The sequence below is a fragment of the Pristis pectinata genome, chromosome 6 (assembly GCF_009764475.1).
Source record: "Pristis pectinata isolate sPriPec2 chromosome 6, sPriPec2.1.pri, whole genome shotgun sequence".
In the NCBI taxonomy this organism is placed as follows: domain Eukaryota; kingdom Metazoa; phylum Chordata; class Chondrichthyes; order Rhinopristiformes; family Pristidae; genus Pristis; species Pristis pectinata.
In genome coordinates this window covers 59481880-59506587 of record NC_067410.1, presented here as the reverse complement: position 1 = coordinate 59506587, position 24708 = coordinate 59481880, and the positions used below count along the sequence as shown (strand labels likewise).

At 44.2% G+C, this 24708-nt stretch overlaps 2 protein-coding genes across 6 annotated transcripts in view; one reads left to right on the top strand and one right to left on the bottom strand.

Annotated features, from left to right (window-relative positions):
• The window catches only part of LOC127571475 (cilium assembly protein DZIP1L-like), a 183021-nt gene that overhangs the window by 24063 nt on the left and 134250 nt on the right, over positions 1–24708 (bottom strand). The window lies entirely within an intron of this gene.
• Positions 3508–23410, top strand: LOC127572117 (claudin-18-like). Its single transcript, XM_052019010.1, has 5 exons — positions 3508–3727; positions 16378–16542; positions 17160–17265; positions 18574–18684; positions 23230–23410. Exons 1-5 carry the CDS (start codon positions 3508–3510, stop codon positions 23408–23410), a joined length of 783 nt encoding a protein of 260 aa, XP_051874970.1.

Genomic DNA, 24708 nt, shown 5'->3' with positions numbered 1-24708 from the left:
TTGCTGACTTCACTGGACAATTATTAGAGAGGTAGCTGTGTAAACAGAAGAGTACTTGACTGCCAAAATGGAGGGAGCACAGATGCCGCGTAGATTTGTGAATTGATTGTGAATTTGATTCTTTCAACATACTTCATTCGAGAAGAATTATTTTTTTAAACTCCAAACGTCCCCCTCACCCTGCCTCTCCCACCAATCACACTGTCCCTCTCACCATCACCCACTGCACCACCCTGCACACTGTTTCCCCATCACCCCCTTCTCACCGTTCCACCCCCACCCCTTCCTCAACAGTTCCCATCTCCTCCTCCCAACATACCCCCACCCTGCCTCACCCATCCACCCCACCCTGCCTCACCCATCCACCCCTCCACCCTACCTCACCCACCACCCCTCCACCCTGCCTCACCCACCGATCCCCCTGCCCTGCCTCACCCACCACCCCGCCACCCTGCCTCACCCACCAATCCCCCTGCCCTGCCTCACCCACGGTTCTCCCCACCCTGCCTCACCTATCCACCACCACCCTGCTTCACCCACCGATCCCCCTGCCCTGCCTCACCCATGGTTCTCCCCACCCTGCCTCACCCACCAACACCCCCCCCCTTCCTCACCCACTGTTCTCCCCCCACTGCCTCTCCATGGAGCTGCAGCATTGAGCCCAGAAGGACAGGACCTACAGGTACTGGTTGTCTTCCCTGCTCCTATCCTGATAACCTAGACAACCAGCCATGGCATCCATCAGGAAGGTCCCTGTCACTCTACGGTGGACTCTGAGCCACACCACTGTGGCACAGGCCACTAAGTGTGAGGTACCACTGCTGGCTTAAGCCAGCGTCAAGGCCACACTCCAGGCTTTTCATGTGGATGCCCAAGCAATTTCCAACAAGTGGTACTGGAGCTACCATGTTCTGCCCCTTTGAGATAGCTGTACTCAATGGGATGCTGAGGAAGTTGTTGTCCAAATGCAATTAGTTGCCTGGTTGTAATGAGACAGTTGGGCTCAATGAAGCACCTAGACAGTTGATGGCTGATGAGGTGGCTGAACATAATAAGGTGGCAAGTCAAAGTAAGATTGATGTGTGCAATTAGTTGGCAGGACACAATGAAATGGATGGGCATAATTTCTTCACAGCATGAGCTAACTGAGCACAATGGGAAGTCTAGTTCTAAATGGGCAGCCATATAAAATGTTTTAAAAGTCATAGAGTCAAAGAGAGATACAGCATGGAAAGAGGCCCTTCGGCCCACCATCTGTGCCGACCATCAACCACCCATTTACACTAATCCTACATTAAACCCATTTTTTATTCTCCTCACATTCCCATCAACTCCCCCTAGATTCTACCTCACCTACACACTAGGGACAATTTACAGCGTTCAATTAACCTACTAAGCCACACATCTTTGAGATGTGGGAGGAAACTCACGCGGTCACAAGGAGAACCTGCAAACTCCACACAGACAGCACTGGAGGTCAGGATTGAACCTGGGTCTCTGGAGCTGTGAGACAGCAACTCTACCAGCTGCGCCACTGTGCTACCTCTAATAATTCACAAAAAGAAGTGAATGTATATAATGAGGTGGTGGGATACAATAAAATGAATGGACATAGAAGGTGGATATCCAAGACAGATTGCAGAGAAACATGGACAGCTGGTCAAAATGCAACGGCTGGATAGAGAGGTCTGGACACAGTGGGATGGTTCAACACAATGAGTTGGATCACAAGATGACTGGATACTAAAAAGCAATTAGATAGCAAGGCTTGGATAGCTAGTAGGACACCATTGTCTGCTCACAGTGAGATGTCTGGCCATAATTACATAATGGCCCAAAATGGAAAGTTTGGACACAACTAAGCAGTGGATACAATGATATGACTTGGGATAAATGGAACGTGTGTGCTAAATAGGTTAATTGATGTGATAACAGGCACTGAGATGTCTATGTACAATGAGATGGGTGGATATAATGAAATGACTTCAAGCAATGAGTACCCAAGCACAGTGGTGTCCGGATACTATGTGGTGGTCACAATGGAATGGTGATTCACAATGCAATAATAGGGAAAACAGAGTCAGATAGATGAGATTCACAATAAATAATAAGGCTGGGAACAACAACAGGCCTGCATTCATCACGGTCGGTGGGCAGAATGATGACTGTGTATACTACAGTGTCTGGGAGCAATGAGATAATTGGTCACAGTGAGGTGGTAGTGAGGTGACGGGTGAAGTCTGAACAACACAAGGTATGTGAGAGAGCTGGGCAGAAAATGATGAGTGGTACAGTGAGAAGTCTGGTCAGAGCTAGAAGTTAGAATGCGATTATAAAGCAAGTGGAACGGGGATTTGGACAATAGGATGCACAAACTAATGAGATTACTGTGCACAATAACATGAATGGACAATAGCAGTGGAGGAAACAACAGGAGTAAAGGGCAGATTTGGAGGAGCCAATAGGAATGAAGGACACTATGGGAGGACCCAATGGGAGTGGGGATCCAATGGGAGTAGTGGACACAATGGGAGTGGAGGACACAATAGAAGGACCCAATGAGAGTGGCGGACACTACAGAGGGACCCATGGGAGGGCACAATGATAGTTGAGGATGCAGTAATAATGATGAGCACAAAGAAATGGATGGACAGCAAGCTGACTGAGCAGACTGAGATGGCTGGACAGATGGAGGGAGGTGGACACAATGGCATGGGTTGGTAAAATGATACAACTGACAATTTCCCTACTGAACAGCGCCATGGGAGCACTTACACTACACAACAAAAGTAGGCTCATGAGGGCATTTACGGATACAAGAGCACAAGAAAACAGGAGTAGGCCACTCAGCCCCTCAAGTCTGTCTCACCGTTCAATATGATCATGGCTGATCTGCCCCATGAATCCTCTGTGCCAGATCCCCACAGCCCTCAATCCGCAGGGAATGGAGGATAAATGCTGGCTTTGCCAACAATGACTACATGCCACACAGACATAAATTAAGGAAAATAACATCCATGAGATAAATGATCAGATCATCTTTGTTTGTTGGTTCAAAACAAGTGTTGGTGTGACACCAAGAGAATGGGTCTACTCTTCAGTCCAACAGCATACCATTTCCTTTGTTCTACACTGGAATATCAGCCTGGATTTTCTTCCCTAGAGAAGGACTTGAACATACAAAATTCTAGCTAGGGTGCAAAAGTTCACAGTCTGGAATAAATCATAGGCTCAACCTTAAGAGACAAAAAGCATGCAAGTAGGAGGAGATGAAAGTGGAGGGGATTTCTTACAACAAAAGATGTAGTAGAATGGAAATGCTGGTCTGAGTTTCACCGTTCACCTAATGAAAGCAATTTAAGTAAATATGTGACTCACCGATTCGATGCTGATAGGTTTCAGTCACAAAAGCCACGTCTTTAAGGAACGCAAGGGGCTAGGTCATTTGATCAACGGCAGACCAGCAGTTCAGACGTGTCGGATCCGCCTGCTGCTGAGAGGACGATCATGGCTACCACAATGTGCCAGTGCCTGGGCTTCACCGTTGCTTCACTGGGCTTTGCCGGGACCATTGTAGCCACTGCCTTGAACATGTGGAGCACTCAGGATCTCGGTCAGGATCTGGTGACTTCAGTATACAACTACATGGGACTGTGGAGAACGTGCGTACAACAGTCGTCGGGCTTCACAGAATGTCGCCCCTTCTTTACTGTCTTAGGGCTTCCAGGTAAGAACATGTCAGGATAGCAAGAAGTATGGAATACAAAAGGACTGTCTCAAAGGCAGTTACTCAAACTACTGGCTGTGTCTCTGTGGGTTTTGTAAGCAACACTCTGAATTTATTTTGTTACTTGAAAGGCAGAAAATATCTTTAAAAATCCCTTCTGTGATAAACTGGCACTGTTCTTTCACATTTCTTTATGCTGAAACATATTTGCAATAGTTGTCTGGCATAATTGGCAAATTTAACAAGTTACTTATCAACATTATTTCAAAATAAAATTAGATGTCATAATTAGAAGGTTAATGTGCAGAGGGATCGATCATTGATGAAGATGTTTGAACTTCACTAGCAACATGGCTTCAAGGGAACGGTTACTGTAATTATGGAATGTGTTTCTGAAGAGGGGGAATTAATGGACTAGGGGTTTGATTATTGATAGGAGTGTTAACATACTCAAGGGTGGGGCTTTGTTGGGGGAGCTAATGTAAAAGAGGTAAGTTTCTAGGAGGGACTGATTATACTCATGATTGGGTTTCGATGGGTGGGTTCAAATACTTAGGGAAGGGTTTCGATGGGAGTGCTAATGTACTCAAGCAATGAAGGTCAATGTGGGAGTTAATGTACTGAAGGGTTGGGCTTTATGGGTGTGTTACTCTACTCAAGATGGAGTAGTTAATGTACAAAGGAGTTAAACCAATGAGGGAATTAGGTACAGCAATGAATTTTGAGGAGTAGTCTTTGCTGAATTCAAGGCTGTATTTGAAGGAATAGGTGGCCAATGCTTCTGCTGCCGAAAGGCAGCTGTGGCTCAGTGGTAGCACTGTGGCTTCTAACTCAGAGGTCCCAGATAATGAGCACAGAATCTAGACTGGTACTTCAGTGCAGTGCTGTGGAAATAATGTGTTTTGGAGATGACATCTGGATGAGATTTAGACCAAGATTCCATCCATCCTCTTCAGGTGAACTGAACTCAGTTGTCACATGAAGACCAGCAAGTTCTTCCAGTAGTCATGTTACCACCTCATCACAGCATGTAGAAAATATTGAATTTGTTGAACAATTCACTTGGTGCTGTTGTGAGACATTGTGTGTAAAGTGACTATACGCTGCAATAGTGATGACACTTCAAAAGTACTTCATTGGCTGTAAAGGGCTTGGACATTTTGATTATGTGAATGATATGAGTACATATTCTTTCTTCACCTGTTTGCATATGGCAGCACATTTCATCTACAAGCTGTTAATCTTGCAATGTGAGCAAAATACAGAGAAACATAAGGAGGCCAATGAGCCCTCAAGCCCATTCTGCACACAATTAGATCCTGGAAGCCTTAACTCACTCCTTTGCCCTGGTTCCATATCAGTTCATAGCCTGGTGGCCTGGTGAAGGGAAAATCTATCACTGAGTTTGTAAATTTATAATTGGGTTTCAACCGGGGGGGGGGGGGGGGGGGGGGGGGGAATCTTTTTCTTGGGTAGGAATTTCAATGGGAGTGTAATGAAGGTTAATGTGGGACCTCAGCCCCAAGAATTGTTTGGGGGAAGAGTTCCAGACTTCTACTCTGCATTGTGTGACATGAAGCTTGGAAGTTCCATAACTAGTGAGGAGGGTAAAAATAGATTGCAATCAGGCATAGATAAGTTGGTTGAATGGGCAGACGAGTCATAGACCATACAGCACAGAAACAGGCCCTTTGGCCCAAATGGTCCATGCCAACCAAGATTCCCATCTAAGCTAGTTCTAGTTGCCCATGATTGGCTCAAATCCCTCGAAACCTTTCCTATCTATATACCTGTCCAAGTATTTTTTAAAATGTTGTTGACGTATCTGCCTCAACGACTTCTGGCAGCTCATTCCATATACTGACCACCCTCTGGGTGAAAAAGTTGCCCCTCAGGTACCTATTAAATCTCTCCCCTCTCACCTTAAACCTATCCCCTCTCACCTGGGCTCACCTATCACCTGCCTGCTTGTGCTCCTCCCCTTCCCCCCATCTTCTTATTCTGGCTTCTGCCCTCTTCCTTTCCAGTCCCGATGAACAGTCTCGGCCCAAAACATCGACTTTTTATTTCCCTCCACAGATGCTGCCTGACCTGCTGAGTTCCACCAGCACTTTTTGTGTATTGCTCCAGAATCCAGCATCTGCAGAATTTTTTGTGTCTCCCTCTAGTTCTTGATTCCCCAACCACAGGAAAAAGACTGTGTACATTCACCCTATCTGTGCCCCTCATAATTTTATACACCTCAATAAGACCACCCCTCATTCTCCTACACTCCAATGAAAGAAGTCCCAACCTGTTCAACTTCTCTCCATAACACAGTCCCTCGAGTCCCAGCAACATCCTTGTGAATCTCCTTTATGCTCTTTCTGGCTTAATCGCATCTTTCCTATCGCAGGGTGACCAAAACTGAACACAATATTCCAAATACAGACTCACCAATGTCTTGTACAACTGCAACATAACATCCCAACTTCTATACTCGACGCACTGACTATTGAAGGCCAGCGTGCCAAAAGCCTTCTTCACCACCCAGTCTACCTGCGACACCACTTTCAGGGAATCATGTACTTGTACTCTAGGTCCCTCTGTTTTACAACATTCCCCAGGGCCCTACCACGCACTGTGAAAGTTCTACCTGCATCTGTCTTCCCAAAATGCAACACCTCGCACTTATCTGAATTAAACTCCATTTGCCATTCCTTGGCCCACTTACCCAGCTGATCAAAATCCCTCTGTAAATTCTGATAACCACCTTCATTGTCAATGACACCACATATCTTAGTGTGACCTGCAAACTTACTAATCATGCCTTGTATATTCTCATCCAAATCATAGAGATAGATGACAAATAGCAATGGGCCTAGCACCAACCCCTAGGGAACACAACTAGTCATGGGTCTCCAGTCCAATAAGCAACCTTCCACCAACACCCTCTGCTTCCTACCATCAAGCCAAATCTGTATTCAATTAGCTAGCTCTCCCTGGATCCCATGCGATCTAACGTTCCACAGCAGCCGACCATTCAGAACCTTATCAAAGGCCTTACTGAAGTCCATATAGATCGCATCTACTGCCACATCCCCATCAACCTTGGATAGTTCTTCAAAAACCTCAATCAAATTCAAGAGATATGGTCTCCCATGCACAAAGCCATGCTGACTATCCGTAATCAATCCCTGTCTTTCCAAATGCTTGTATATCTTATTCCTCAGAATCTCCTATAGTAACTTACCTACCACAGATGTTAGGCTCACTGGTCTTTCTTTGCAGCCCTTCTTAAATGGCAGATGAAACTTAATACAGAGAATTATGAAGTGACTTACTTTGGCTAGGAGACGATATGAATTAGGTGGCACAGCACTAAAAGGAGTGCAGGAACTGAGGAACATGGGTGTGCATGGCCTTTTGGGAGAGTAGTCCATAAAGCATAAGGAAAGTAAGCTTCACAAACTTAGGCATAGGGTTTATGTTGAAGTACAACATAAACCCCGTACCGTGACAGACCCCGTACCATGACAGACCCCGTACTGTGACACACCCGACACCGTGACGGACCCCATACTGTGACACACCCGACACCGTGACACACCCGACACCACGACGGACCCCGTACTGCGACAGACCTGAAACTGTGACAGACCCCGTGCTGTGACACACCCAACACCATGACAGACCCCATACTGTGACGGACCCTGTACTGTGACACACCCGACACTGTGACTGACTCCGTACTGTGACAGACGCGACACTGTGACGGACCCCGTACTGCGACACACCCGACACCATGATGGACCCCGTACTGTGACACACCCGACACCGTGACGGACCCCGTACTGTGACACACCCGACACCGTGACAGACCCCGTACTGTGACACACCCGACACTGTGATGGACCCCGTACTGTGACACACCCGACACTGTGATGGACCCCGTACTGTGACAAACACGACACTGTGACGGACCCAACACCGTGACACACCCCGTACTGTGACATACTACGATACTGTGACAAATCTCATCATTCCCTATTACCGTGGCATACTCCATTACCATGATATTCATCAATACTGTGACATTCTGATACCGTGATCAACTCTAATACTGACAAAAAAATACATGTGAAATTGTGATACCTCCCACTAATACTTTTCCACATGCAGTTAGTACTCAAATAAAACCCACTGTAACACCACTATTATAACAAACTCCACTATGACTGGCAAGCCGAACAAAAACTGGAACAGCCGTCTCTAAAAGAGTGACACACCCCAATGTCGTGACACAGAAATATATCAGATGACAAATCCAGAAAATGATAATTAAAATTTTAGCAATAACAAGTGGAGAAAAAGAGACTGCAGAAATATCTGTAATCACTCTCAGCATATGGACAACACTGGCTAAGCTGCATTTATTACTCATTTCCACTTATGCTGTTGGCTTTGAGTTAATCATACCTCCAAGCCAGGCTTGGTAAAGCTTGTAACTTCCCTTATTTAAAGGATATTAGTGAACCAGTTGGGTTTTTAAACAGAATCCAGTATTTTTCATAGTTAATTCATTTCATAGCAGACCAAAATTTATCAAAATTTTTTGAATTCTCTTTCACAATTTGCCAAAGAGCAAGGGGAAAAACAGATCATTACAACTGCCAATTGGGATCCATCATCCCTGCGTCACCAAGCTCAAGTAATTCAACAGAGGGAGTTGTTAAGAACATAGGACAGTACAGTACAGGAACAGGCCCTTCAGCCCACGGTGTCTGTGCCGAACACAATGCCAAATTAAACTGATCCCTTCTGCCTGCACGTGATCCATATCCCTCCATTCCCTGCACATTCATATGCCTATCTAAAGGCCTCCTGAATGCTACTATTGTATCTGCTTCCACTACCACCCCTGTTGCACATTCCAGGCACCTAGCACGCTCTGTGTAAAGAAACTTACCCCACACATCTCCTTTAAACTCTCCCCCTCTAACCTTAAATGCGTGCCCTCTAGTATTCGAGATTTCTACCTGAGAAAAAAATCCTGGCTGTCTACCCTATCTATGTCTTTTTATAATTTTATAAACTTCTATCAGGTTTTCCCTCAGCCTCTGGTGCTCCAGAGAAAACAACCCAAGTTTGTCCTTCCTCTTCTTATAGCTAATACCCTTCAATTTAGGCAGCATCTGAGTAAACCTCTTCTGCTGTGGAAATCACACCAAGACACTAAGCTATCTCACCATTCAATATTCAGTTGGCTGAAGGAATAGTATCTGAATGTAGGAACAGATGTGTAAACATGATTAGAATGGGATTAATGTAGTATTAGTGTAAATGGGTTGTTGATGGTTGGCACAGACTCGATGGGCCGAATGGACTACTTCCATGCTGTACTGCTCTACAGCTCTAGAATTACTTGTTTATGAAAGTTAACTCCAACACAGATTTGATGCACCAAATGGTCTTTCCTGCATTGTGGCTTCCAATATTGTAATGATCCCCACTGATACAATGACACGTCTCATTAATCCTTTTATGTCCCTATTATATGTTAAACTGCACCAACATCAGAACTTGCCTCTCAACTAAAAATGGAAGTATTGTTTGAATTTCTGAAAATGGTTTTTAGTGTCTTTAGATACTGAGGATTTCTTATCACCAGCATCAACAACTAATTTTGAACAAACATCAGGAGACTTCAACTGACCACTCCATTTTTTGTAATATAAGAATTTATATTTATTTCAAAGCACTTCACCCACTTCAAATTTCAGATGGATGCTTTCTGGCTGTCTGGTTTATTTGGACTACTGTGTACGGTACTGGTCTCTTGATTTAAGTAAGGATGTTAATGCATTGGAAACCCTTCAGAAAAGGTTTATTAGACTGATACTGGGAATTTCCTTAAGGGGAAAGGTTAGAGAGGCTGGGCTTGAATCCTCAGGAATATAGAAGAGGGAGAAGATACTTGATTGAAATATATAAGATCGCAAGTGGTCTTGGCAGGATGGATGTGGAGAGGGTGCTTTCTCTTGTGGGAGAATCTAGAACTAGGGGTCAATGTTTAACAAGTGGTCATCCACTTAAGATAAAGATGAGGCAAAACTTCTTCTCTCAGAGGGTCATGAGTCACTACCTTGGTCCAGACGTGGATCAAAGAGCTGAATTACGGAGGTGAGGTGAGAGTGACTGCCCCAGATATCAAACCAGCATTTGACCAAATGTGACATCAAGGTGCCCTGGTAAAACTGAAGCATTATGGGGATAACACTCTAAAGGCTGCAGTCATACCTCGCACAAAGAATAAAGGCTGTGGTTGTTGGATGTCAACAATCCCAACCCCAGGACATCACTGCAGGAGTTCCTCAGGACACTGTACTAGATCCAACCATCTTCGGCTGCTTCATTAATGACCTTCCTTCCATCATAGGGTCAGAATTGGGGATGTTCACTGATGACTGCACAATGCTCAGTTCCATCATAACTCCTCAGCAAATGAAGCACCTCCTTCCTGCATGTAACAGGACCCAGACAACAATCAGGCATGGGCTGATAAGTGGCAAGTAATATTCACACTACAGAAGTGCCAGGCAATGATCATCTCCAAAAAGATGAAGTCTAACACCTACCCTTAATGTTCATAGCCATTACCATCTCTGAGTCCCTCCAATCAACATACCCTTGACCAGATATCCAAATGAACCAACCACAGAATTTCTATTGCTACAAAAGCAAATCAGAGTCAGGGTATCCCACAGTAAATGACTCGCTTCTGACACCCCAGAAGCCTTTCCACCATCTACAAGTTATGCAACAAGAGAGTGATAGAATACTCGCCACTGGCTGAATGCAGCTCCAACAACACACAGGAAGCTCAACTCCAGCTAGGACTTGACTGGCACCCAACCACCAACATAAACATTCACAGCCTCCACCATGTGTGATCCACCTACAAAATACACTGCAATAAATCTCCCAGGCAACTTCAACAGAACTTCCCAAACCTGCAACCTCTACCGAGAGAAGGACAAGGCCAGAAGGCACATAGGAACACCACCATCTACAGGTTCCTCTACAAGCCACAGTCCATCCTGACTTGCAACTATATTACTGGTCCCTTATCGTCACTGGGCCTAAATCCTGGAACTCCCTGGTCATCAGCACCTTCACAAGAATACATGAGCATAAGAAATAGAAGCAGGAGTAGGCCATCTGGTCCCTTGTGTCAGATCCACCAATCAATAAGATTATGTCTGATCTTTCACCTCAGCAAAAGTTTCTTACACTTACTAAATATCTCTTCATTTTTTTCAATACCCAATAACTATTCATCTCTGTCTTGGATGTCTGTAGTCTTCACATCCCTTGGGGTACAGAATTCTATTAACCTCTGGTGACGAAAATTTTTCTCCTTATTTTGATGCTGTGTCCCGTAGTTTAGACACCTCAGCCAGCGAAAGTCTTATCCTCGTATCTTCTTTCATGAAGGTAGACACAAAATATTTGTACAATGACCCTTCCATTTCCTTATTCCCCAGTTTAATTCCTCCTGTCACGTTCTATAAGGGACTCACATTGACTTTTGCTAATCTTTGCTTTGCTGCCTGTTTTTGTTTGTTGCTAGATTACTCTCTTATTCTGCTTTCGCTTTCCTTATCAATTTAGAGCCATAGAGTCATACAGCACAGAAAGGGGCCCTTCAGCCCAACTGGTCCATGCCAACCAAGATTCCCATTTGCCTGCATTTTGGCCCATATCTCTCTAAACCTTTCCTTTATTATAATTTCTTGGTGTTCCTTTGCTGAAGTCTGAGATGTTCCCATTCCTTAGGTTTAGTAATCTTGTTGGCACATAAGCCTTTTCCTTTGATCTAAAACAGCCTTCAACCAACCAGCCCCACAGTAAGACCACTTCATCTGCAGCCACAGTCATACAATTCAGTGGAACACTAGTCTCAGCCAATCCAAGTGAAGCCTGTCCCAATGGAACAACTTCTCGTCTCACCAGCACTGGTGCCTGTACCCCATGAATTCAAATCCATCTCTCCCATGCCAATCTCTGAACCACACATTTTATTCTCTTATCCTATTCACCCAATGCCAATTTGCAAGGGCATCATGTAGTACTCCAGAGATTCTTGCCTTTGTAGTTCTGCTCATACCCCATCTTTGTCATTGGTTCCCATGTGGACCACAACAAGTCATAGAGACATACAGCATGGAGACAGGCTCTTCAGCCCACCAAGTCCATGCTGACTATCAAGCACCCATTTTCACATTGGTCCTAACCCAACCCATTTCTATCCTCCCCACATTCCCATAAAGTCCCCCCATCCACGCAGATTCTACCACTCACCCACACACTAGGAGTAATTACAGTGGCCAATTAACTTATCAACCTGCACATCCTTGGGATGTGGTAGGAAGCCAGAGCACCTGAAGGAAAGCCATAGGTTCACAGAGAGCACATGCAAACTCCACACAGACAGCACCAGAGGTCAGGATCGAACCCGGGTCTCTGGAGCTATGAGGCAGTGGATCTACCAGCTGCCCCAACATGCTGCCCAAGGGGATCTCATTCCTCTCCGGTAACAGGACGTCCTTAGCCCTGGCACTAGGCAGGAGAAACAGCCTCCGGGACACATTCATGGGTGCAGAGAAAAGTACCCAGCCCCTGATTATATTATCCCCAGCATCACTACTACATTCCTTTACAGTCCCACCACTGGAATGGCTCCTTGGACCATGGTGCTGTGGTGAGTTTGTTCATCCTCCCTGGTCTCATCCATACAGGCTGCAGGAAACCTGTTGGACAGGTGCAAGGGGCTGAGGCTCCTCCAATGTTACATTCTGGATCCACATTCTTGCCTCACTTGTGGTCAAGCCCACCTACCCCCTTTGACAGAGAAGCTTATCCGGAATAAGCGGACTGTGTGTGGTAGAGAACTATCAGCTTGGAGGGGAGACCTCCAAAGGAAATGGTGTCAATGGCTGTGTGGGCAAAGACTGGCCGGATGTTCATTGGTGGTGTCATGGTCCACAGGGAGTATGAAGAGATGTCAGGGAGCTAGTGGTCATCCTCTGCAGGGTAAGAGGAGAATTCACCAAACAACAACAGCACTACCATGGATGATAATGCTGGGTTTGGATCTCAATGAGCAGAGTGCTGGTCCAGAGGGAGGGAGTTTGGAAGGAGTGGTGCCAATGGTCAATATCAGATGGGCAGTGGTGGTGAATAGACCTTCAGGGGATAAGTGACCAGAGGGACAGTTTCGATGGATTTCCCCACTAATAATCAGAGTAAAACTCCACTAATCCGCAATCTGAACATTCGGAAATCCCAATGGTTCGGCATCTGGATCACCAGGTGATATTTGCTGCACTTTCTTCCAATGCACTGGGGCGCCAGTTCCTTCGCTTCCTTCCGATCAGCTGGGGTCCCAGTTTCCCGCTCTCCCTCCCCATTCACCAGGTTCCAGCTCCCTTCTGATTGGCTGGGGCCCAAGTTTCCTGCCGTCTCTCCCCATTCACCAGGTTCCAGTTCCCTTCCATCTCGCAGCAGCCCCAGTTCCCACAATCCCATTCAATTCACCACAGCACCATTTCCCACGCCCTCATTAAACTGACTGGGATCTCAATTCCTGTACTCCCTCTAAACCTACTGGGTTCACTGGAAAATTTAATATGTAGCATCTAAAAAAGTGAATTAAGGATGTGTTGGAGCATTAATAGAATAACCTCCAATAGTCCAGAAAATCTGCTAATTCAAATATCCAGAGAGCACAGGATTATTGAAGTTTTACTGTATAATCCTTTGAGTGGGAAAGCCACCTTAACCTTTAGCATCCTAATGCTTAAATTGGTATTTGAACATATGGAGCATGCGGTGGTCTGTATAATCCTTGAAATGTCTACACTTCATACTCAGATATCTGTATACCTTTACTGTAATAAATTGGAAGGCTAGCCAGGGACAGGGAGATCAGGAATGGTGAACAGACTGGTGAAAGAAGAGGAGAAGGAGGATAAAGTGGTGCCAAGAAGGGACTCGGTTAGGCTGTTCTAGGGAATGGGATCAAAGTGCTCAAGGTTATACCGTATGGGCCTCCACACTATAGGAAGGATGTGGTTGTGGTGGAAAGAGTGCAGAGGAAATCCACCAGGATGTTGTCTGAATTGGAGGACTTTAGTTATGGGGGAGAGATTGGACAGGCTGGGCTTGTTTTTCCTGGAGCAAAGGAGGCTGAGGGGTGATCTGATGGAAGTATATAACATTTTGAGAGGCATAAATAGTCAGAATCCTTTTTCCCATGGTGGTGGTATCAAAAACAGGAGGCATAGGTTTAAGGTGAGAGCTAGGAGTTTTAAAGGGGATCTGAGGGGTACCTTTTTTTTACATAGAGACCGACATTCGAAATGTGCTGCCAGAGGAAGTGGTGGAATCTGACACAATTACTACATTTAAGAAACATTTAGTCAGACACTTAAATAGGCAAGGCATAGAAAGATACGGTCCTCATGCAGGCAAATGGGATTAGTGTAGATGGGCAAAAAGATCAGCGTGGATGTGGTGGACCGAAGGGCCTGTTTCAGTGCTGTACAATTCTGCAACTCTATGAGTAGAAGCTGAAGTGAATATAGAATGGGCCCGAGTCATGAAGGTTAACATTGAGACAATGGGCTAGGATTGTGGAACACATGAATGAGAAGTTCCTATAAGGATGCATCTCACAAGAAACTGTAGTGTGTTCAAGTACTCTTTGCTCTCCACTACCTAATCCTCCCTGGCTCCTGTCCACCACATAACATCGACATAATTAACTTACCCTGCAACAGTGAGAGGAATTTCTTCAAGATGCCCCTTCCAGTGTGGAGCATTGCATGATGCACAGCTACCTTGGGGACAGGCCAATGTATTGCTGCCCATATTCGAGAACCACTACTTGATATTAGCAAAACACGATGTAGCCAGTGAATAGTTACACAAGTACTGCTACATTAATTTGTTTTCTTTGGGACAAAGCAGTGAAGGGAGTTTTAATTAAGGTGAATAAAATTCCAAGCAGCCCAGACAGACTGAACAGGCAGGGTCAATTTCCTTTAGTAAAGATGTTGGTAACTGCAAGACACCAACTTGAGTTAATTGGAAAAAGGATGAGAGGGGAGTTAATGAAAAATGTCTGCACCCAAAAAGGGGTGGATCCTAGAACTCATTGCCTAAAACAGCAGTGGTGGTAAAAAAAAACTCTTCACATTTAAAAAGTACCAAAATTAATATGAAGAGCTGAAAACTGGGAATAGTCCAAAGAGCTCCATTTTTGGCCAGCATGGATACAAATGTCTGAAGGCTTCCTTTTGTGCCCTGAATATCTATGATTCAATTACATGCCATGTCCTCGACAATAACACCATATGGGAGTGCAAAGAGAACTATTGAAGTTTTAATCAAAATTGCCCCATGAGGAGGTGATGCCGGACTTTCTTGTTGCCGTGATCCTTATGCAAGTCCCCTCTACCCAGTTGTTGGGGATTTCCAGGATCTTGACTCATCAGCAATGAAGGAACTGCAAAAGAGGTCCAGGGTGAGGGTTGTGTAGGATTTGAAGAGCAGCTTGGAAATAATTTTGTTTCCACAACCACTACCGTTGTCTAACCATCAAAACTAATCCCCTTCAATAATGAATGTCAGGTTTAGACAAGGTCACTTGGTGGCTAGCCAAAGAGAAATTACAACTTTAAATTATTTTTTTCACCCTTTTGTTCATGTTCTCTCTACAGACTTGGTCCACCAATTCCCTCCAAAACCTTTCCTGATAGTGCAACATTCCATGAGGATTTTCTTCACTGCTCCACATGGAACGTAGTTACTCTTCAAATTGTGACCAGCTAAACACTGTCAGGCGATGCAATTCAATCCCGACACCTATATTTTCGAGTAGTGGTTACAAGATGCTCATCAGGAGCAAGAACCCATATGCTTGCCTGAGAAAATGACAGACTGTGGACATCCTTACTGTTTCTCCAGAGATTAGTCAACACAGCAGAGCCCATGTATCTAATCTAGTCCTTAGGATCCAGACAGTTGTAATTGGTTTCACCAACAAAGCCATTGTAGGGCGAGTGTGAAATTGGACATGGTACAAAAGAATCCTCCAGGTATCTGTTATATGCTCTGCCTGTTGAGTACAGCAGTGTGACTTAACAATTTCACCTATCCATCATTTCTTTATTCCATGTTGCCCTCCTTGTCAAGTGTTTTGCAGATTCACTTTGCCGGGTAAATTTCAGGTGATATCTCAGCAAGTCATACAGCACAGAAACAGGCCCTTCGGCCCACAATGCCCATGCCAGCCATCGAGTCTCCATTTACACTAATCTATTTACCAGCACTTGTTCCCTAGCCTTCTATACTTTGGTGATTCAAGTGGCTATCCAGGTACATTTTAAATGTTGTGAGAGTTTCTGTCACCACCACCACCATGTCTCAGATTTCAACCAGCCTCCGGTGGGGGGGGGGGGGGGGGGGTGAGATTCTTCCTCAGATCCCCTCTACTCCTCACCCTAAACCGATGCCCTCTGGTCTTAGACACCTCAATTATGGTGATATGTTTGAAGCATTCTACATGCGGTCACTGTGCTCACACCTGCACTCTCTACTGACAGCTACATTCCAAGCCGTCCGGGCTCTGATGATCGTCTCCATCGTTCTCTCGCTGATTGCTTCTCTGGTCTCCATCCTGGCGCTCAAGTGCATTCGCCTGGGAACCATGGACGATGCTGCCAAGGCCAACCTCACACTCACCTCTGGAATCCTGTTCATCATCGCAGGTAGGGCACACCACAGGGGAGGGCCAAACACAGCCAGACATACTGGGCAGTCAGGGGGTGGGGGGACTGATGGGATTGCTCCACTGGGATCCAGCATGGGAGTGACTGAAGTGCGCCTGACCTGGGATCACTGCTGCTACAAACATTGGTCAACTGAAATAGATCCCCTTGGGCTATCAGCACACACTTCAATAAGCACTAAAATTCACCTCTGGTTAGAGGAGAACCAGTCCCATTTGGATTAGTTTTTCAATTACACCATATTAAAGACTTAAGAGGAGGTAGTAACTTTAATATAAATATAAGCTGACAGCTATTTGTCAGTTGCTTTAAATCTCTGGTTACTGGCTCTCTTAATAGTAGAAGCATTTACTTTATCAAAACCCCTCATGAATTCGAACACCAATTAAACCTCCCATTCCCCTACTCACCACTAGGGAAAACAATCCCATCTATATCTGCACCCAAGTGAAGGCCCTTATCTCTTGTAAATGTCCCTTCCCAAAGTACAGTACCCAGAAATGCACACAATACTCTAGCTAAAGTCTAATTAGTGACTTATAAATGTTCACCTCAGTTCCCCACTTGACTAACACCACTTGTTTAAACCTGCACAGGGGTTTGCTGTGTAGCCGGAGTATCAATCTACGCAAATATGTTGGTGACAAATTTCTGGATGATGAACACATCAATGCTTGGGGCTCAGGGTCCAGCTATGCAGAGGTAGGGTTCAAGAATTCAACACATGACATTTCTTTACATGTACTATAATCATTTGGCTTTCTTTAGTTTTAAACTTTTGTTACATCTTCAGCAATCTTAGATTTCCCAAAAAGATGCACAAAGATACAGTAAACCTCCAATAATCCGATGCCTTTGGAACTTGAGTGGTGCTGGAGTTGCAAAGTTTCCAGACTATTGGATGTCACTGCTATTAATACCCAATCATACTTTTATTTCACTTTTTTTTTACATATTACATGGTGGTATAATGAATTTTCCAGTGATCCAGAGTTCGAAGGGAGTGGGAAATGTACCAAGACTCCGGACCCTAGCTGACAATAAACCTACCCACGTTCCCGACCTCTGGTGTTTCAGACCCCAACTCTGGCTCACAGTCTGGATCTCTAGTTCACGATCCGGACTAATGATCAAGCCAGATGTCAAACCATCTGGATGTCCGCACAATCAGATGTCGGATTATTGAAGTTTTACTGTAGCTCCCACAAGCAGCATGAGATATATGTTTTAAGTGATATCAGTTAAAGGATAAATCTTTGCCTAAGTAATGGAAAACCCCAAGCCCAGTCCTCCCAATGCTAATAGTCTCATGAATAGTAACATTCATCCAAAGGGGAAGACGAGACCCTGGTTTAATGTCTCATTTAGAAGACTGCACCTCGACAACGCAGCCCAGATTATAATCTCAATTTACCGTACTCCCAACAGCAATTAAAAAAATGTGGATTCAGACAAAGTCATTGGCTCTTGCTCTGGACCATGGTTTATTATTGGTGTTACAAAGTCAGCCCTCCACTCTAGTTCCTGGGAAAAGCAATCAAAGGTACTAATATAAGCAATCAATGCTGTGTTGACCAACTCACTGACAATAGAGCTGGATACATAATTGGTTGAAAAAGAAATTGTTGGTTCTAGGGTGAACACAATAGGTTCTGGGTTACAGGGATTAGGTTTGGTTCTCTGTTTATTGCAAATGGTCAACATTGACCCATTGTGGATTACAAACTAAGGTGGAGTATTTAGTTTTTGATTGGATGACCTAAAGGATTTGGTGAGAAACGTCTCTAAACTTTATGCCCATTCTTGTACTGGAAGGCTGTTCCACATTCTAATGTGTCCAATGAGAAAGAAATTTCTACTGAGTTCATGCAAATCTTGCTCATTTTCAACTTTTAGTATGAACAGACCAATTATCCACAACTATTGCTTTAGTAGGGTGTTCCTTTAATAGGTTTGTGTGGGTGTTACTGGTGTCAGGTTTTGGACTGACAAGGCCAACTTTCCTCACAGGTACACATTTGGCTCTGCCTTGTTTGTGGGATGGGTGTCGGGAGGCTTGCTCCTTATTGGTGGAATCGTGATGTGCATTGCCTGTAAAGGGCTGGTACCTGAAGAAACTCGGTGAGTAACTAGACATCTAAAGTGCAACCATTGGGAAGTACATGGTCATTTATGTTAAACATCACTTTAATCTACAATACACAAGAGTTCTATCACCTCTATTTAATTCCTAGCCTCCATTCCACTTAAAGGGGTTTCTCTGCATATACACTAATCAAAGTCAAATCCACTATTAAAAATAACCTGTACTCTATACTCTCTCATTTCAACTCTTTTCTCAGTTTATTCTACTGTAAGGATAAAAATCAAAGAACAACTAAGAATTGTTTTAAAGGATTTTTCAAATACACCCTTTCATTGTTAGTGTCCTCTCATGCTGCCCCTACATCCTACAATTACTGTACCTCCCATTCTTCACCACCCTAAGTCTTTACAAAATGGTGGCACTTCAAACCATTGGAACACCCTACGTCTTCTCTTCCTCCAACTTAAAACTCCAAAGTCCCTCCCTCAACCTCTGCCTACTGTCTCAGAACACTGATGATGCCCTATATTATGTAACTGGCCTGAACTTTGATAAGGCTAAACCTAAACATATCATTAGGTAGCCAGTGGTCATAATGATGGCCCATTTCCAGCAGTTATCACAAGTTTGGAGATCATCCAGAAGAGGTTTTCAACATGAATTTAGTGTTTCCTTTCTGAAACGAGACTGGAGAAACTAGAGGCAATAGGAGGTCCAGTGATGGGATTTCAAAGTTATGAGAAGTTTTATCAATCAGAAAAAGTTATTTCTACTAGTAATGGTAACCAAAGAACATTAATGCATGATCATCACTAAAAGGAAAATGAGATGACAATAAATTTCATTCCACAGAGGTTGTTAGGTCAGGAAAGATCCCAGCAGATAAAGGGTGGGGAAACCAGTAAACCTTCTGGGTCTGATGACATACTTCTTAAGATTTTAGAAGAAGCAGCTTCAGAAACAGTGACTGTTTGGGCTTTCATTGACCAGACTCATCCTGTGGAATGGAAGGTACAAAGTGTGATCCAATTGTTCAAGAAAGCAGACAGAGGGAAATCAGGGAACAATAAGTCAAATAAGTGGTAGAAAAAGCATGACCACAATTAGGGTCACAATATAATAAATCATATGATGATTGGGTATCATCAGCATGGTTTTATGAAAGGAAGATTTATTAAAGTTTATTGAGGTTGTAACAGGTAAGGAGAAACCATTGGATAGATAGATTTGGATTAGTAGAAGGCTTTCAAATCAGAGGCCCCACAATTTACTTATGAGACTGGCGGCAAGATATTAGCATGTAGCTAGAACTTGCAAATCAGAGTAGAAATTAACAGGCCATTTTCAGAACAGCAGCGCATAACTTGTGGAATGCCAAAAGGACTGAAGCTTGGAGAACAGTTATTTACAGTTTATATCAATAGGTTAGTATTAATAGAGTTGGTTGATGATGCAACGTAATATGGGAAATTAAACTCCAAAGGACACCCAAAGAAATTTTAAAAATGAATAGAGACTAGTGAAGTGATTAGTAAGAAGATGGAGGACAGGATATAATGTGGGAAGTGGGAAATTCTCTACTTGCCAGGAAGAATGGGAAAGTGGAATACCAGGGCACAGGCTAGCCAACCGTTCTGGGGAGAGGGGGCATCAGCGAGAGGCAAGTCAGGTCCAGTGCTACCCAACCCATTCTTCTTAAATAGTGAGAGACTAAAACATTTGTATTGAAAGGGACTAGGCAGTGCTTGTGCACAGAACCACACAATTAGGGAAGCAAATGGTACATTAGCCTATGGGTTGCAGCATAAGTTACTGCAAGGACTGCAGTGAGACCTGGAATAGTGGTACTGTTTTGCCTTCCTTATCCAAGTGTGGTTACAATTGCCTTAAACAGAGCACAATAAAGGTTCACTACACTAATTATAGGGATAGAAGAATGAGAAGTGGTGGGAGTGAAATGTATAAAACTCTTAGAATCCCCGACAACGTATATGCTGAGAAGTTGTTTCTGAAGAACTTGAAATAGGGGTCATAGTTTCAGAATAAGACAGTAGCCATTTAAGGCCAAAGTGAAGACAATTTTCTTCACGTATAAGGTCGAATATTTTGGGTATGCTCTATTCCTGAGGTATGACGATACTCAGTTGCCCTGTATCTTTAGGCTTACATTTATCAATTTTTGAGCACAACATGAATCAAGGGACATAAGGAATAAGCAGGAGAATGGGGTTGATTAAAGAGTTCACCCATGATCTCACTTAAAGGCACAAGACTCAAAGGGCCAAATAACCAATATTTGCTCCTATTTCCTCTGTATTCCCACTTGTAAATGTTTGATTCTGCTGGTTTATCTCCAGCTTTACACCTTATGAACTTGATTTCCCTTTTTCGACTCAGTAGAGTAAAAACTCTGATAATCTAACAACCTCGAGATGGTGGTGGTGCCGAATTGGCAGACTTTCCAGACTAATGGAAAATTTGCCAATCCAGCACCATCATTCCCTCAACTCTCATTTTAATTCTTTTTTTTTGGTTTCTGGTGAAACTTTCTCGTGAATTTGAAGGGAATGCAGGAACCAGGGCACTGGTGTGTTAGATGCAGTGTGAGAACCAGTGCCCGGTGAGTTAATAGGGAGCGCAGGAACCAGGGCCCCATTGACTTTAAAGGAGGACAGGAAGCAGGGCCCCAGTGTGTTAGATGGAGTGTATATCCAGTGCCCGGTGAGTTTAAAGGGAGCACAGGAATCATGGCCCAGATGGAGTGTGAAAACTGAGGCCCCGGTAATATTAACCATGACACAGGAATCAGCACCCGGTGAGCCAGATGCTGAACTGTCAGGATTTCCAAATAATCAGATAGTGGATTATCAGAGTTTTACTGTTATTAAACAGCTCAGTCACTATTACATACAAACCTTACCAATTAGTTTATTCATCCTCTCCTTAGCTTACTACCAAGATGAATTCAAGAGATCTATGTGAAATCTTATCTAAAATTATCTGCAATATCAATTAGCTGAGTTCTTCCTGAGATCACCTTTTATTACAAGTGACCATATTCCCTGAGCCAAGGCGCTGGCAGTATGTGGGAACAGGATGAATATCAGCAATGGTGCAATGAATAACATGGGGTTCTGAAAGTGAGTAACAATAGGAGGGAGTTAACACAGGTAGGGATACAGCCGGTTACACCGGGTGGCAGAGGGAGAGGTTAATGAGCGATGGTGTAGAACAGCTACGTTAGCAGGAGTAAAGACAAACAGTGACATGGGAGCCAGGGCAAAGAGGACATGGGGTGAGGGAGGGAGTTAAATTACCAGTAGAGATACTTCCCCATTTCCTTATGACAATGGGAGTTCTTTCGGCCCATTAAGTCTGTGCTGGCTCACAGAGCAATCCCTTACCACAAGTAATTTTCCCTGTAACCTATTCCCCCCAGATTCTACCACTCACCTACACACCAGGGGCAATTGACAGCAGATAATTAACCTACCAACCTACACATCTTTTGGATGTGAGAGGCAAACGGAGCACCCTAGGAAACCCACACAGTCACAGGGAAAACGTGCAAACGCCTCATAGACAGAAGCTGAGGTCAGGATCGAACCCGGATCTCTGGTGCTGCAAGGCAGCAGCTCTACCAGCCGTGCCACTGTGCCACCCAAGTAACAGAGTGTAGTGGAAGAAAGGTAGTAAGTGGCACTCACTGTGTTTCAGCAGCTACATCAGTTAGCTGGAAAATTCCAGTTTCGGGCTCCAAATCAGCAGCTGTCAGGTAAAGTGGTATCTGGGGTGTCCCATCCAGCCTCAGCACCTTTGGGCTACCCAGGCATGAGATCAGTCATGATTCGCATGGATTCTACAGTGGCCCTATTTAAACTCGCATGTATAGACATCAACAGAGGCTAGGAAGCTGTAAAACCCCACCTAAGAGAGAACAGTTCACAGGACAATGGACACTTGGGTGAAGGGTTACAGGTTGGAGAGGGTTTTTAATTACACAAGGCAAGAGCGTCATTGTGGTTACGCTTTGGATTTAACAATAATTTGGGCAAGACAATGGCACAGCAGGTAGAGCCACTGCTTCACAGCCCCAGAAACCCAGGTTCAATCCCAACCTCCGGCACTGTCTGTATGAAGTTCGCACGTTCTCCCTGTGACCGTGTGGATTTCCTCCGGGTGCTCTGGTTTCCTCCCACATGCCAAAAGTAGATAAATTGGCTGATATAAATTGCCTGATATAAGTTGCCTTTAGTATGTCAGTGAGTGGTAGAATCTGGGGAAGGGTTAGCTGATGGGAACATGGGGACAATAAAATGGGATTAATGTAAGTGGGTGCCTGGTGATCAGCATGGACTCCATGGGCCGAAGAGTCTGTTTCTGTGCTGCACCTCTCCATGACTGTATAATATCAGGATCTTCAAGAGAGACTATGTCAGAAGGAACTGCTGGCAGGTGCAAGGTTATCAGGGGTAGTCAGTGTTGAACTTACAATTAGATGAGCCAAGTTGAAGAGCCTGGTAACCTATTCTTGCTCCTAAATTCATTCATGTGCATTAAACTAAACTTCTCTTATGCAGGTACAATTCCACTATCTACAAGGCACCAAGCCGAGGACACCCCTACAAGTCCGGCTACAAAACCAGCACCCACTACGAAACAGAAATGGCACCAGTAAAGAGGACCTATCCCGATGACAAGTCCACCTACAACCGAGGCACCAATGAGGAAACCAAACAAGGGAAATACGATTATGTGTAAATTTGCTGGTTTCATCATGATCCCAGAGTGACCTTCGGGTGAGAGTCTGAAAGGCAACCATCACCGCAGGATTTCAATGATATTCCCAGATTCAATCTTCATCCCCCTTTCTCCTTCTTACCTAGTCACTCTGCCGTGCAGTTTAGATGCCCGTAAGGTGCAGAATGTCACAAAACATTCCTTCAATTGATTAAGATGGCAGGCTAGCCCAGTTACTATGCATGAGAAAGCAATCAAAATTCACCTTCTGCAGGGACTTAAAACAGGCAGTAGAGGACTACTCACAGACAGTGGAAAGCTTGATTGGCCAGGCTGTACAATGTGGACATTCCACCACCAGCCAACCTGCTTCCCTGTTGAAGTTGAACACCATTCCTACAGATACTTGGCTAGAAGCCAGAGTTTGAATCCGTCTTTAACCAAAATGCCCCTGGGATGGATTAGGGCAAATTAAGGTTCCCACATACACCATGATACAGAAGCTAAAAGTTAGGTAAAACTTTTCACCCAAAGAATAAGAACATGGTTACCATGATTTCTGAGCAGATTTAAGATACAACTAGATGTGTTTCCTGAGAAACAAGGTCGAAGATAAGTTTAGTTTAATTTGGCATCATGGTCAGCACAGACATCATGGGCCAATGGGCCTGTTCCTCTGCTGTACTGTTCCACATTCTAAGAAATATGCTGAAAGGCAAATGTTGTAGATAATCCATCTGGGAGAATTATTGGACAAAACCAGCCCCTCTTCTTCCTTATCCTAATGACATGATGCCATTAGTTGTTGTGTGGAGCGTGAATGGTTCCATTTTCTCGAACTGAATAACACCCAACCACAGGCTGGGAAGCGCAGCCAAATTTTCCAAATGTCAAGTGATCTTTATCCAGCTTAATAACTTTCCAATATAATATTCCTGATTCTGATCTCTAGAACAGCTTCCCAATTTTGAACTCGCCATCTACTCCTGTATCTTTCTCATTTTCAAAATTGCCCCTCTCACTGCATTCATTTGGTGTTATCAATGTTGCTTCAGCTGTATCCTACCATATCTCCACCTCAAACCCCAATCCCCAAATCCATCTGATGTTGCCTTTGGACTCTCCACCTTCTTGGTCCAATTTAACCTTCCACCTATATATTCCCTTCAGTGTTTTTTATTGTGCAAATTACTGAAGGAACATTTTTGGCAAGACTAAATAACGATAGTGTAAAGGGAAAAGGGACAATGGAAGACGAGCTGACTATTAGGGTCAAGAGGATGCAAGGGGATAAGGACAAGGATTTCAATGAACTATAA

Bases quoted from the DNA above. Each gene is read 5' to 3' on its own strand.
- LOC127572117 (XM_052019010.1), top strand. From the start codon at position 3,508: ATGGCTACCACAATGTGCCAGTGCCTGGGCTTCACCGTTGCTTCACTG. The intron at 17,266-18,573 runs GTAGGGTTCAAG...CTTTCCTCACAG, and splicing joins CAGGGTCCAGCTATGCAGAG to GTACACATTTGGCTCTGCCT. The intron at 18,685-23,229 runs GTGAGTAACTAG...TCTCTTATGCAG, and splicing joins CTGGTACCTGAAGAAACTCG to GTACAATTCCACTATCTACA.